Source organism: Acyrthosiphon pisum, chromosome X (assembly GCF_005508785.2).
Source record: "Acyrthosiphon pisum isolate AL4f chromosome X, pea_aphid_22Mar2018_4r6ur, whole genome shotgun sequence".
Lineage (NCBI taxonomy): Eukaryota > Metazoa > Arthropoda > Insecta > Hemiptera > Aphididae > Acyrthosiphon > Acyrthosiphon pisum.
The window spans coordinates 102,734,289-102,748,989 of record NC_042493.1 but is presented as its reverse complement, the minus strand read 5'-3'; the positions used below and the strand labels follow the sequence as shown (position 1 = coordinate 102,748,989).

The 14,701-nt window shown below is 27.6% G+C and overlaps 2 protein-coding genes across 2 annotated transcripts; both read right to left on the bottom strand.

Moving 5' to 3' along the window:
• Positions 1-2,856: 2,856 nt before the first annotated feature.
• LOC100572619 (peroxisomal membrane protein PEX13-like) lies at positions 2,857-9,532 on the bottom strand. The gene is made up of 5 exons (XM_008192032.2): positions 9,510-9,532; positions 9,113-9,430; positions 4,032-4,279; positions 3,739-3,960; positions 2,857-3,227 (listed from the first exon to the last, which is right to left on the bottom strand). Exons 1-5 carry the CDS (start codon positions 9,530-9,532, stop codon positions 2,857-2,859), a joined length of 1,182 nt encoding a protein of 393 aa, XP_008190254.2.
• Positions 9,533-12,639: 3,107 nt separating this feature from the next.
• On the bottom strand, positions 12,640-14,238 carry LOC103312032 (52 kDa repressor of the inhibitor of the protein kinase-like). Its single transcript, XM_016800434.2, has 5 exons — positions 13,816-14,238; positions 13,561-13,719; positions 13,276-13,474; positions 12,877-13,163; positions 12,640-12,800 (listed from the first exon to the last, which is right to left on the bottom strand). The coding sequence occupies exons 1-5, from the start codon at positions 14,236-14,238 to the stop codon at positions 12,690-12,692; spliced, it is 1,179 nt and encodes a 392-aa protein (XP_016655923.1). The 3' UTR covers positions 12,640-12,689.
• Positions 14,239-14,701: the final 463 nt, after the last annotated feature.

The window sequence follows — 14,701 nt, the reverse complement described above, 5'->3', positions numbered from 1 at the left end:
ATTGTGATATGATTAATTTGGAATTTATTATTGATATCTAATATAAATCAATTTTTTTTTAATACTATATAGATAAGTATACCTATAATAGGTATGTCTAATATCTAGACTGACAAACTGTCTCCGCTCAGAATCGTTTTTCTTATACAGTGATATTATATCATTGAATTCAAATTTAATACTATCCATTATACAGTGACCCACTTGTAACCTACTGTACAGCATAGCGACATCCACTTACCCACCTTTTTTTTCTTTGAATATCAATAAAGTTTTATCTGTTGGATAAAAAAGTGTAAAAATGTAATACAAGGCTCCTGATACATTGTAACATTAGCAGTTGAAAAATATTAAAAATACATAGGGACAATTTTTTTTATAAGCATTTAAAGATCGAATTTTGACAACATTTTTCAAATTTAAAATGGAATAATAATTTTGTAGTTAAAAATGTATAAAATATTCAGCTTTTATATCTAATGATTGAAAATTTAAAACAATACTCCACGTAAATAGGTAATTCTGTTACCAAAAAATCTAAAAAATACATGAGCTCAGTATATATTTATAGTCATTTTAATTTCAAATTTAGATGAAATTACATATTAAAAAACATAGAATAACTATTTTAGTTATTTTGTTATGATTGTATAATATTATTGGTGGGTACTTGAAACTTCTAAAGTATACTATCATGGTTTGTTGTTGATGTATAACGCGTTATAACTTATAAGTACCTAATGAATATTGTGATATGATTAATTTGGACTTTATTATAGGTACCAATTATCACTCAATTTTTTTTTTAATACCATAGATAAGTATATAATATGTCTTATACCTACATAGACTGACATACCGTCTCCGCTCTTAATCGTTTTTCTTATACAATGATATTAAATCATTGAATTCAAATTTAATACCATCTATTATACAGTAACCCACTTGTAACCTACTGTACAGCATAGCGACATCCACTTGCACACCTTTTTTTATTTATTATTATTATTTTTTTGTGCCTGTCATCATCTTTTAGGACAGTAAAAGTGCTTCGATTTTTTTCAAGTATCTCTTCTGATAGGAAAGTGAATCTAGTTGGTACTTTGGGGGGGTCAAAATTAAAATTTTTCCAGAAGTTTTCAAAAGCACCATGAAAAACAAAAGAATAATTAAGGAAAAATGGGAATTTTTACGCCAAATCTGTTTTTGAGAAAATTGATTTTAGTTTTTGGTGTAACTTTATAACAAATGACCGTAGATACATGAAATTTTCACTGGTTGTTTATATTTTGCATTTTCTATACATGATAAAATTTTCAAAATATTTTGATTCGTTTTGAACTATTCAGGGACATTTTCAGTTTCCAATATTATTAGTTTTTTTTTCTATGAATGTCAATAAAACTTTATTTGTTGAGTAAAAATACTTGAAAATTTAATAAAAGGTTCCTACTATATTTTTACAATGATATTTGAAAAATATTAAAAATCCTTAGTCACAGTTTTATTTTATTAGCATACAGTATTTCCATATAAGTTAGATTCAAATGATATAAATTTTTAACTTCAACTCACGGTAAATATATATTGACATGAAAACGAAATAGACTGAAATAGTGAAATATAGTTAAATTAAACACGAAATAAATTAATTTAACTTACTTCTTAAAATGAAAAATTAATTTGTTAATTTCACGTTAATTCAAAAAGAAATGTAGTAAGTTAATAGTTAAGTTAATGAAAAGCCAAAAGTAACTAGTTAAGTTAAAAAGTTAAAATAAAATAAACTTTTTAACTCGTTAATGCTCAGTCTTGCGTTTTTGTCCCACATTTAAAATTCCATTTCATTGTACATCTAAATATCTAATGGTTACAATAATCCCATTGGTCGTATAACCAGAGAGTGTGGGTAATGCCATGATCAACTTTGATTTGTTTAATCTTATAGATCTATATCCATCAATACCATGTTTTGACTATTGTTTATTATATTAATTAACTTAATTACTAATATTTCATTTGACTGGTATATGTTTTTTTTATGTTATCTATTGTTTTGCTTTAATTTAAAGATAAGATTGTATTAGTCTGATGTACTTGAGCCTTTACGTGTGTTTATTCAAATAAAATTAATTCAATTTAATTTTAAAAAAGTTTTTAATTTCATAATTATAAAAAGCCAATTTTCAAAACCGGGAATACATTACATTTTTATCATTTTTAAAATTAAGTACATTAGCACTTATTATTTATAAAATATTCTTAATATGCTATACAAATTAAACTAGTTTAGTTTTTGTTTGTATAATATACAAATTAGCATTACATTTTTGTATAATAATAAGCATATATTTAACATATTAATATATTATTATAGTTCAATAATGTACCAATCTTTTAAAATGTTGATATATTTAAACATATTGTATAAGAATAAAATTTACCAACAAACATTTTTTTATCCAAAAAAAAATTACAATATTTATGTTTTAAAGTTAAAATGAGTCTTATTTAGTTTATACAATATTGATCTATTTCCATAAAAAATAACTATGGAATGAATGTAAAATAAAAAAAAATATTTATAAGTATAATGTGGAACCTTACCAAATATGATGGTAACAAATTTATAATATTGTTGAGTTTTGTATGTTTCAGACATGATAATCATAGTAAAATCTTAAAAAAAAAAAAATAAATACTGTTCATACAAATTTTATCTCTAAATTTATATAGCCTGCAAATGCTTAATATTTGATCAGTTTTTATATTAATTTTTTTGATTACATGTAAGAGAACACATAACAAATATATAACTAATAAAAAAAAACTAATAATTAAAATATTTTTTTACAATCACTTATTATTAATGTTGGATTTATCACAATCTATCAATGGATGAGGCAAAGCTATTGGGTCACCATGTACATCAGTGACTGGAGTTGGTGGTTTTGGTTGCTTTTGTTGATGGATTGAATTTGATGGTTCAGGATAAGAACTCACATTGGGTATATCTTGTATCAGAGCATCATATGAGCGATTTTTAGTTTTTCGTGCCTTAACAGCAACTAAAGGTACACATCCTTGTTTCCTATCAAAGTTATCGACAAGAAGCCATCCAGCTTCTCTGGCTAATGCTATATTTTCTTGAGATGTCAAAAAAGACTTTCCTTTCACTAACGGAATAGTTTTTGGATCTAAATCACACTGTGCAGTATCAATGTTCACTGTAAACGGTAATAGTAAGAGCATTAATAATAACTATTTAGGTTGTTAGAATAAAAATTAACACATAGGCAGCATATGGCAAAAATGTACGATGCCCCCGCCCCCAAAACTTTTTCATTATTACTTTATTTTAATTACATTTTATATGAACTATTTAAATTACTTAATCATATTATTACATTTTTAATTTTATTACAGATCAAAAAGAAATCTATGATTTTACTAAGAATAGAAAATTAAACATTCTGTTTAAAATTAAATTTTATAATTTTTATAATAATATCAATATTTATTTAATGTATAATTTAATTAATTTAATAAGAATTGTTTTTGAAACTTAATTGTTTAAGCCCCCCCCCCTCTCCAAAGAAAAAATAGAATAATAATTCATTTTCACCCTTAGATTATACTTTTGGGGGATAGCTACACACACACACCAATATGCCGCATATGAAGGTAAGTAAAAAGTATTGATTTTTAGTCTAATTATAGAATGAAAGTCCTACTAACTGTTTGAAGGTAGAGTGTTATTGACACTAGGGACAGATTCTGGTGTTACTGAATTGAGTAATTTGTATACAAGATATGGTGTGGTAACTAGAAGTCCAGTAAAAATTACTAATGGCCAAGATCGTCCATCAGAGGAAATCATTTCTTTGTTATTATCTGCAGATGATAAAGCTGTCCACAGGTCATCTTCGGTATTCGATCCTCTATCTCCTCTCACCATTTCTATGTATAATATTCAGTAAGCATTATATGTTGTTTATAATTAATAATTTAGTATATAATAATTTACTTACTTAATAGATAAAAAAGTTTAGTTAAAAACCAACGAGCTAATTTGAATGACACAATAGTTGAATACAATTTCATCATAAACGTTCTTAGACGAGTAAAATTCTCAGCTACACCTAATAACGCTTGAAAAGAGATCTGCATTGCGGTGAATGTAGACTCTAACAGCATACTGACCGAGTTAAATGATTGAACAACAGACTGTATTGATTCAAAAGCAGGACGAGAATTTTCAGCTGCTGCAATTACAATCCTGTAAGAATACAAAATCAAATATAAATTATAATATTAACAGCATCAGTACAAATGATACAGCTTATCATTAATATATAAATTGTCTAATCGGCTCTATACAAATAAAATATATTAATTTTTTGTCATGTTTTTATATATATAAGAAATAACAAATTGTGGTATACGGGGGTTTTATGACACCTAGGCATCAATGATAGAAACTTTTTGGGTGATTGGTAGGTGGTTGAATATCCCAACTGACAAGGCTGAAAGAGCAATGGCTCTACAGGACGCCGAACGGACATCCAGATCATTCTACCACAATATGGTAGAATAATTAACGTTTTCTGAACAGGAGGAAGAGTGATCGAGGCAGCACCAGGAGAAGTTATACTGACCAGAAATCTGAAGTGCAACTGACTACAATCTAATCATCCCATACTTATGGTATCTCAGGAGGGACAGGTGATGACAGCAGATATAATGACTTCATTTTATATTATATGTAACATAGTTTGTATTTTTTGTTCAATAAATATGTCACAAAGGGGTAAGTATTGTGCAAACAGTTCACCCTCATGTGGCGTACCACAAAAAAAAAACATGTTATATAAAAATTCGTAACATTAGTAGCATGCAACTAGATATTTTTTCTCTGTTCCTCTTATTGTTTATTTACGTTTCTATGGTGATAAACAATGTGTTACAAAAATCAGTTAGAAAAAAAAAAGTTGTACCCATTATGGTAAGCTATAACATGGAACAAAAATTATAATTATAAACACATATTAATTAACTTTATTATACTATATTATGTTAAAGAAATTAAGAATGTATAGCATAGGTGGAGGGGCTAGTTTGTCCTCCCATAAGAGGCGGAAGATTTTGGACTCTATACCAGCGACTCCCAAAGTGTGTTATGTGGGACAATCTCAAGAAAATTATTTTATATTATTCTTGGGAAAACATTGTGGTCAGGGCTGTCCTGATGTTTTGTGGGATTCATGGCAGTGAAAATTGTGGAGCCTAAAATGTCATTATCTTCAGTTGGCAGTTGCATAAATTATGATATATAGGTGTATATATATATATATATATATATATATATATATATATATGAAGGGAGAAGGGCTCAAATAGACTTAAAAATATAGTAGGTTGTACCTATAACAATATGAACAAGTAAATAAATTAATAACACAACATATCATATTATACTTAAACTTAATTCAATAATATTGATAAATTAATAAGTCAATAAATATAGGTAATAGGCAGTTGTACCTACATAATACAATACAAAAATGTATTATAAATTAACCTTCCTACATATCAGCAAATATGTCAATAATATCATTATATTTTAGCAATGTTGGGCAAGTTAATGAAAATAATTAACTCAAGTTAAGTTAAGTTAAGAGGACACAAGATCAATAAGTTAAAAGTTAACAGTTAAAAAATTATAAATTTAACTCTATAAGTTAAAAGTTAATATTATAGAGAAAAATATCCACTTAAATCAATTTAAAAAAAGTTAATCTATTTTTTTTTTTATTAGTAATAGTATGCAAATCACATAAAGAATGAATGTGTCTTTCTAATTTCTAATTTATTAATTATAAAAAAACAATTGTATTGAACTTTTATCATAATGTACATGTATACCCTTTTACTTTTACTTTACTATTATTCACTAATTCAAACTATAATCATCTCAATTTAATAATTTAACAAATATAATTTTTTATATCGTATAGTAATCGAATGTCATAACAAGTGAAGATGAGTACATGGCCTTGTAGTGATCGCCGTGCAGGACACGTTGAACACTAATACAATAATTATTTAACGACGTCGCACGTTCGTCGTTGTCTTGAGTCGTGGATGAGAAAGATAGGTGATAATTATAAACACTTTTAGAATTTTTAAAGGTAACAATAATTTAACACTTTATTATTACAAATTCAAAATACACAATAATTATAAGCACTGTCGTAAGTTTGTTAGACCTACGACGAGGGCTGACTATCTTCTAAGTAATGGTAGGCGCTCTACCCGTATTTATGTGGGTTCTAACAATGACGTACTAGTGGCGTAATAGCTATATTCTAATATTACTTCCCTAGTAATGTCAAATTGCATTATTGTGGAACTAGGTAAAACAACTTGTTGTTTTCACCTCTGATCTACACTTCCTGTTATATGCCTACATTACCTATTATAAATTATACTAAATGTATAATATCTACATGATATTTTTTAATATCATATTATAGCTGTGGGTATTAATACATCCCTAATATTGCTGAATTTCATTAATTTGTGACTAGCTATAACAACTTGTTGTTTTCGCCTTTGGCCTACGTTTCCTGTTATTTTAGGCTCACTTTATATTCCGTATTAATACCTTCATTACTACAAATAAATTATACTGTACGTATAATTTATTTATTCTATATTATTTTATTTAAAACAATATTATAGCTTTTGGGTTTACTACAGCCTTCATATATATTATAAGTTATAATATACCTAACATTAAAACATAACAATTGTCAATTTGTAATTTAAAATTATTAATTTTATTAAAAATATTTACAATTGCAACTCGCGTAATATATAATTTACAACTTAATAAAATATATAAATATACACAAAATTATTTTATCAAGAAAAAGAACAGAAATGGTTGTTTTTTTGTATTGGATTATTTTTATTATATACTGATATAGTAATATTTACGTATAAACAAAAAATTTCAAAATGTTTTTAACTTGATGGATTTTTTTTAAAATCAACTGAGAAAAGCTAAGTTATTTCAACTGTAAATTAAATTAAGTTCATAAGTTGATTAGAAAATGAATTAACTAGTTAAGTTAAAAAGTTAAAAAAAAATTAACTTTTAAACTTAACTTTAACTTTTTAACTAGTTAATGTCCACCTTGTTATTTTAATTTGTCAGGAATTTCTTTTTCTATAGATATTATAGATAAGTTGGTGACTTTTTTTGGAACTAAATGCTTCAAAAAAATGTTTTTTTTTTTTATAACTTACAGCTTTGAAAATTGAATTTTAATCATTAGCTCGTTTAAATTCAATACGTTAACTCGTTCAACGCCACCTGTGATTTCAGAAATGACGGAAATAATAAAAACTAAAACCACCCATACCTTTAAATTTAGAGTTCACTGTCAATAGCCAATTTAAGTTTCACAGTTTATTAAACAAAATCTGATTTAATTATAGTGTATATAAACGTATATATTTTTGACGCGTTAACGAGTCTCCGGCCTGTTGGAATAAACTCGTCGAGGCATCAGCAGCATTGAAAGTGTTAATTTGAGTTCAACTAATACAGGTATGTAGGAAAACTACAACAATAAAATTGAATATATAAAATATAAATGATACATTTTTTTTTTTGCTCATCAACTTGATTTTTTTATTGTATCTATAAAAGTGGGGACTGTCCAACTTTGATGAAGGCGCAGGACCGAGGCGAGAGTCCCGCTCACTCTGCCCTAAGGACAGCCCTGATTTTGGTTGAGTTGAAGTTACAGATATTGGGGTTCCCAGTACTCAAATTGAGGGGAGGATGTGCACAGAGAAACAGAGCTCCTATATTAATTTTTTTTTTTAGGCGTACCCCAACTATTTTTTTTTTACTTAGACAAACTAATGCCCGAAATAATTTTTAATACCAAAAATATTTTTGTTAATATCTTGTTATCTTTTCTATGGATTAGACTACTTAATACCTTGCTATTTTTATTAAAGTTTTTTTTATATTGTTTCACGCTTGTTCTTTGTCTATAGCAGTAGTCCCATAGTTCACAGATATATACAATAAACTATTGTATTATCAAATATCTGTGGACTAGTGTTGACAATTGACATATGCGTCTGAACTGCAAATTAAGATATTATAACTGATAATTATTTTATTTTCTTATTTCCTACTGAAACATGTAGGTATTGCTATCAAAATTGGAATTATAATAATTTAAAAATGTTCTATTTTCAAGTAACTGAATGTATGAACTGTATCAGGTAAAACCGTGTAAATATAAGTCCACATTAATTTACATGTTACATAGTTACATATATTATATTTGGAATATAATAAAGCTGAAATGTAGTATTCAAAATTTAGGAATGAGGGGAGGGGGGCGCATAGCCTTCCACGGGGCTGTGTTACATAATATTACACTTGGAATAAAGTTCTTAATCAAAACTCAGGTCATAAAAGTTTAGGAACAGCTGAACTATACTACACTTGTAAAGGTAATAATGTCAAAACCCTACAGATTTGACCAAATATGTACTGATCGTGGAGATTATAGATAAGTACTGAAATGTATGCTGTGCATCATGGTTTATAAATGTTCACTATGCCACCGATAGGTAGATTCAGAGGCGTATACTCAAAAATAAATAGGGGTAGCATATTGCAGCAAGAGTAACCTTTATATTGGCTAATAGGCTAATATGCCTATAGCCTACCTATTTATTATTCAATAGTTTATTTTTGATATTTTTATACGTAGTAAAATTGTTGTGATATAGATATTTTGGGGCCTGTGGGCCAACCTACCCAACCTTCAAAACAATCAGCGGTAGTAGCTGCTACCCTTGAACCCTCCAGTATGCGCCATTGGGTAGATGACAAATATATATCTTACTATAGTTTACAATAACTAATTATCAGTTGATAAAATAATGCATTAACCATTGAGAAAAATTAGTCAATGATGTAATAGAAACATAGATATAATATAAATAAGAAGAGATAATATTATGATTGTTTAGCGCTAACTGCTAATGGCATAATTGAAACAAAATATATACTTACGGATTATGGAATTGAATTGGTTGCCCATATGCACTATAAGGATTGAATGCACCCATGTTCATGTTCGCCATACCTCTATATGGATAACTATTGTATGCACCACCGTAAGTATTCAAATTATTAGGAATAGTATATTGTGTTGGCATAGGTCTTTTCTGGATTTTTGACCCACCCAAGTTGAGAGGATGATTAGGACTTGTTATTGAAGCATGACTTAGTGATACTGGAGTTGTCATAGGTAGAGAAACTCTATCCGGTCCTACAGCACCAGTCTGGATAGTTTGAAACAATTGTGTAGCCCTTTGTATAATATTATTGCTAAAGATAAACGAAAACGTCAATAATTATTGTCATGCATTGACAACGATGATAAATAATTAAACTGAAAAACACTTACAGTTCAAGTTCAATGTCGTTCATGATTATCAGGTAACTTTCTCAGCAGTATAAAAATCACCAAAAAACACGGAAACGATCGATTTCAACGAAACTACTAGAAAAATAATAGAAACATACAATCCGGTTGAATAACGGATGGATAGCGGTTCCTATGCGGATAAAATAAGTTTAGATGGAAGTTAGACTAATTTAGTAAGTTGAAGTAAAATCATATACTATAAAGTCATAACTAATAATACTTACATATATTTTGGTAGAAAGATCAGAGAACTAGCGAAGTCGAACAGACGTGACACAGCAAAAAAGAGAAAATTGGAATAGTGATAGCATGACGATCGGTGAGTGGTGCTGCTTGTGCATTATCAACAATACCTAATAGGTATTACCTATAACATAACCACGGTGAAGACTCAAACCGTCGTTACCGAAATGTTTTCAACCAAGTGACCACTGATGATGGCGCTTGCCTCCGTTCAGATTTCAGAATTTTCTCGTTAGATTTTTTGATTTCTTGTATTCATGAATGCTTTTCGACACTTAAGAAAAAAATTAAACTATTTTTAGATTCTGAGTGAAACGATGAATTTATTGATTTTACAATGATGTGTGTTTTAGATTCTGAGTGGAACAATGAATGTATTGATTTTGCAATGAAGTGTGTTTTTATATATTTTTTTTTATTTTTATTTTTGTGTCTGTCATCACAATTTGGGGAAATAAAACTGCTTCGATTTTTTTCAACAGTATCTTGTTTGATGGGAAAGTGAATCTAGTTGGTGCATTCAGGAAGTCAAAATTTAAAATTCCCAAGTTTTATGAAGTGCCGCGAAAATCAACATAAAAATTAAGAAAAACGGGAATTTTTACGCAAAATATATTTTCGAGAAAATTGACTTTGGTTTTTGGTGTACATAACTTTAAAACAAATGACCGTAGATACATGAAATTTTCACTGATTGTTTATATTTCCATTTCTATACATGTTAAAATTTCCAAAATATTTATATTTGTTTTGAACTGTTTAGGGACATTTTCAGTTTCCAATTTATTAGTTTTTTTTTCTATGAATGTCAATAAAACGTTGTTTGTTGAGTATAAATACTTGAAAATTTAATACAAGGCACCTACTATATTGCTACAGTGACATTTGAAAAACATTAAAAATCCTTAGTCACAGTTTTTTTTTATTAGCATTTAAAGTTCAAAAATTGACAAAATATGGAAAAATCACGAAAATTAGCAAATTATTTTGAGTTAAGATTGTTTTTACAAAATAATTCAATAAGGTCGTGACAATCATATAAAGCTTGTTTTTAAACAAATTAATTGCGTAATAATGTCAACAGTTAACACTTGGATAAACATTGCGAATACAAATTCATTATACCTACTTTATTGGAAACTAATATGACGAAATTGAACTTATGACAATATCCTATTGTCTATATTTTCTCTTCAAAACTCGCTATGGTTCTGAAATTACAGATTGGATTTGTATACATTTTATCTTTACAGCCTGCGATCAACAACATTATGTTGGGTCCGTGGGTTCTCCGTCTATTGAGATAATTAAGTTTTTGATTATTCAATTTCCATATTTTATAATATAAATATTTATGGTCATAGAATATAAAACTTGACAGGTATCATAAATCAATATAGAAGGTGAATAATTACCTCTTATTTTTACAATTTTAAATCGACAACATAAAACGCGTACAACTTTCCCAGAGTTTGATTTTACCTATTTATTATATTTGAATAATATGATTAATTGCAGAAGTTACAATATTTTATGCATATACCTACATATTATATTTTTAATAGAAATTAAACCTAATAATTTATTATTATTTGTCAATTGAAAATTGATGATTTTTTTTTTAAATTTCATTCTGTATAATATAGGTTAGTTTGTGCAGCATTATAATTACATTTTTTTTAAAAATGAAAATGAATGAAAACCAACAACTATTGAATTAATCAATAGTTGTCTTATTACAAATTATTTTATGCACGTACCTAATCATACGGATGGATCAAACAAAAAATATTATAAATTATAATATACCAAAAAACTAACTTTATGAACACATGTCACCTATATTACTATGGATATGAAAATTTACTTGATAATATTTCAATATTGTAAAAATAAGCTTGACTATATTATATAAGTTCTATAATGTATTTGTTTGTTCATTATTGGTTTTAAGGAGTTTAATTTTATTTTAGGGTAGGTACCTACACTGGACAATGGACATCTTTATTTATAACGTAATAACCATTATTTAGTGCTTATAATGGCCATCAATATCGTAGGTTATAATAATTGGGTTATTTTGTGAATAATTGTTGGTAAAAACATTACGATTTGATGTTTGAGGTAGGTACCTAATCAACTAACCATTGATTTCTTCACGTATTTCAATATTGCTTAATGTTTACGGAGTACCCCATTATACCATGGTACTGACTTTCTATCCATATATACTTAGGACTTAAAGCCGAAATATTATGATAATAACAATGTCTCACAGACGCGTGAAGTTTATCGCAAAGTGCAAACACTGATTCATTAATGTATATTATAATTTATAATATATAATAACATTATTCTAACTAAGTTTCTTGATAACATTATAATAATTATTACGTTGGATGGATACGAATGGTGTTAAAATAATTCTCCTTGCATACATCATAATTATATTATTGATGTAGTATGAATACACAAAGTTTTAGATTACAATAAAATTTGGCTTTAGAAAAGAAATATTCCTGGTGAGTATTATATTGTAATAGTTCATTGAGAAATTATCGAAAATTGTGAAACAATTTTCTTAATGTTTTCTCATACCTACTACAATGTCTGAAGAAAATTACATACTATGTATATTTTGTGATTGGTGGGAGCTTTTTATTTCATGAATATTAATTATAAATATTAATAGGCCACGTTCGTTTTATTTTAATGATTTGACATGACAGCATAACAATTGTTTATTTAGACTATGGAGCAGCCTTTTCCCGTACGTTTTTCCCTTTCATTAAGATTCTCATCGGCTAACTAATTCAGTGGCGGATCTAGGATTTTCTCACGGGGGGGGGGGGGGGGGATATAAAATATTTTCGTACATAATATGTATAGGTATATAAGCTTTATTCTATATTAAATTTACAATACTAAATTAAATTTTCTTGATGACAGTGCCATCGCATCAATGACTTCATCGGTCACTTGTATTGTCCTATGGACAGACAACATGGCAAGCCCATTCAGTCGCTTCTAGGTACATAAAAAAAAAAATAAAAATAAAAATATGTTAAAATGTATTTATCATTAATATATACTATATACCTACCTGACCCATAGAATTTCTCAAGTAAGTTTTAAGTCTTTTTAATGTCGAGAACGTTCTTTCAGGGGTAGCCGTGGAAACAGGCAATGTGCAAAGAATTTTTAACAAGTAATGTACATTGGGAAATATTTTTTTGTCACATAATGCAAGTGCATCAATGCTAGTTTTAAGAACTGAATGAGTTCTTGAAAGTTTGGTTTTCCACAGCTTAAACTCTGCTGTAGCTGTAGAAACATCATGATTAACCAATGGTGAATAAAATTCTAATAATTTTTGGAAACTATTCCGTTCTTCAGACGACATAGAGGTATTTTGTTGTAAATAAACATTCAAAGCCTATAATTTAAAAATACATTTAAGTCACAAGGTATCTATTAACAAAAATTAAAATTCTAAATTTACCTTCAAAAATTTGCTTATGTGCCAGAAATCTTAATTCTAACTGTGATATAAAATAATCAATATAGGGAATAAACACAGAAATCCTAAAATAATCTTCTAACCCTTGATTTTCATCATTGAAGTTATGATTTGCCCTGTTTTTCTGCTTACTATTTAAACGTTTTCTCTTAATTTCAACATTAATAATATCTGACATTTTCTGTATGCATGAAAATGTAATAAAATAAATAAAATATATTACATGTATTAATATTTTTAGTATTATTTAGGTAATATAATTATTACCTCTATGGAACTATATATAACTTTGAATTCTTCCTCCACATTCTCTCTGATATTTTTTAAAGCAGTAATTGTATCCTGTGCAATCTCTATGGCATATTTGAGATCAATTCTTTGGCTTTGTAATTGCTTGCATAATGGTAATCCAAATGAAAATAATTCCTACAACAGACATTAATAAATTCAAGGTGCATTATTTACAAGTATACAAATAAAAAAGATAATAAAATAAATTTTTATTCCTTTTAATGTGCATACTTTTATGACAAACAGTGAAATTAAAAATTCAGTATCAATTGCATTTCTTAACATGGACGCATCAGACGAATCTTTCCATTCCGATATTTCGTCCAAAGAAAGCATAACATATGGTAGTAATTCAGAGAAATTATTCACTGAATCATATCTTTGAATCCACCTAGTTGCACAAAGTCTTTTTAATTTTTTAATTTTTAAATCTGCATTTTCTTGTTCAATAACATTATATATGACAGCACTTCGTTTGGGCGTATCAAAAAAAGTATACATTTTTTCAATAACTCCTAAACAATTTCTTATTTGTTGTATATCACTGGCTGTTGAAACTGCGAGATTTAGTGAATGAGCAGCACAATGTACATATACAGCTTTAGGATATTGAGTTTGAACATATGATTGTACACCTCGACATTTTCCACTCATATTACTGGCTCCATCATAACCCTGTCCTATTAAGTACTGACAATCCAAGCCACACTCAATTAAACCTGATGAAATAGTTTAAAATGTATAGGTGTTTATAACTATACTTTAACTATTCTTATACAAATTTTTATTATATTATAAAGTTTTATTTTAGTCACATTTCTAACATCTCAATAACATATAGCATGAACATCTCTTAGAAGTTCAATGACAAAACTTATATAGTGTAACATCATTGAAACGTTACTTTAAGATTTCTATACAACTTTTAAATTAATACTTCTCTGCGAAGTTTTATTTTAGTTGCATTATTAACATCTCAAAAACATATAGCATAGGTTTCTCTTAGAAGTCTAAATTATATATATATTTAGTTCTGAAATTATAGTGATAAATAATAACTACCATGAGCAGTTAAAAACCAACTACTACGTTGATCCATAAAATAGCAACAAACGAG

Coding starts and splice junctions, on each gene's coding strand:
- LOC100572619 (XM_008192032.2), bottom strand. CDS start 9,532: ATGAACGACATTGAACTTGAACT. Junction 9,431..9,509: donor AACGACATTGAACTTGAACT/GTAAGTGTTTTT, acceptor GTTTATCTTTAG/CAATAATATTATACAAAGGG. Junction 4,280..9,112: donor CCAATTCAATTCCATAATCC/GTAAGTATATAT, acceptor GTATTCTTACAG/GATTGTAATTGCAGCAGCTG.
- LOC103312032 (XM_016800434.2), bottom strand. CDS start 14,238: ATGAGTGGAAAATGTCGAGGTGTACAATCATATGTTCAAACTCAATAT. Junction 13,475..13,560: donor TTATATATAGTTCCATAGAG/GTAATAATTATA, acceptor TCATGCATACAG/AAAATGTCAGATATTATTAA. Junction 13,164..13,275: donor ACATAAGCAAATTTTTGAAG/GTAAATTTAGAA, acceptor TGTCGTCTGAAG/AACGGAATAGTTTCCAAAAA.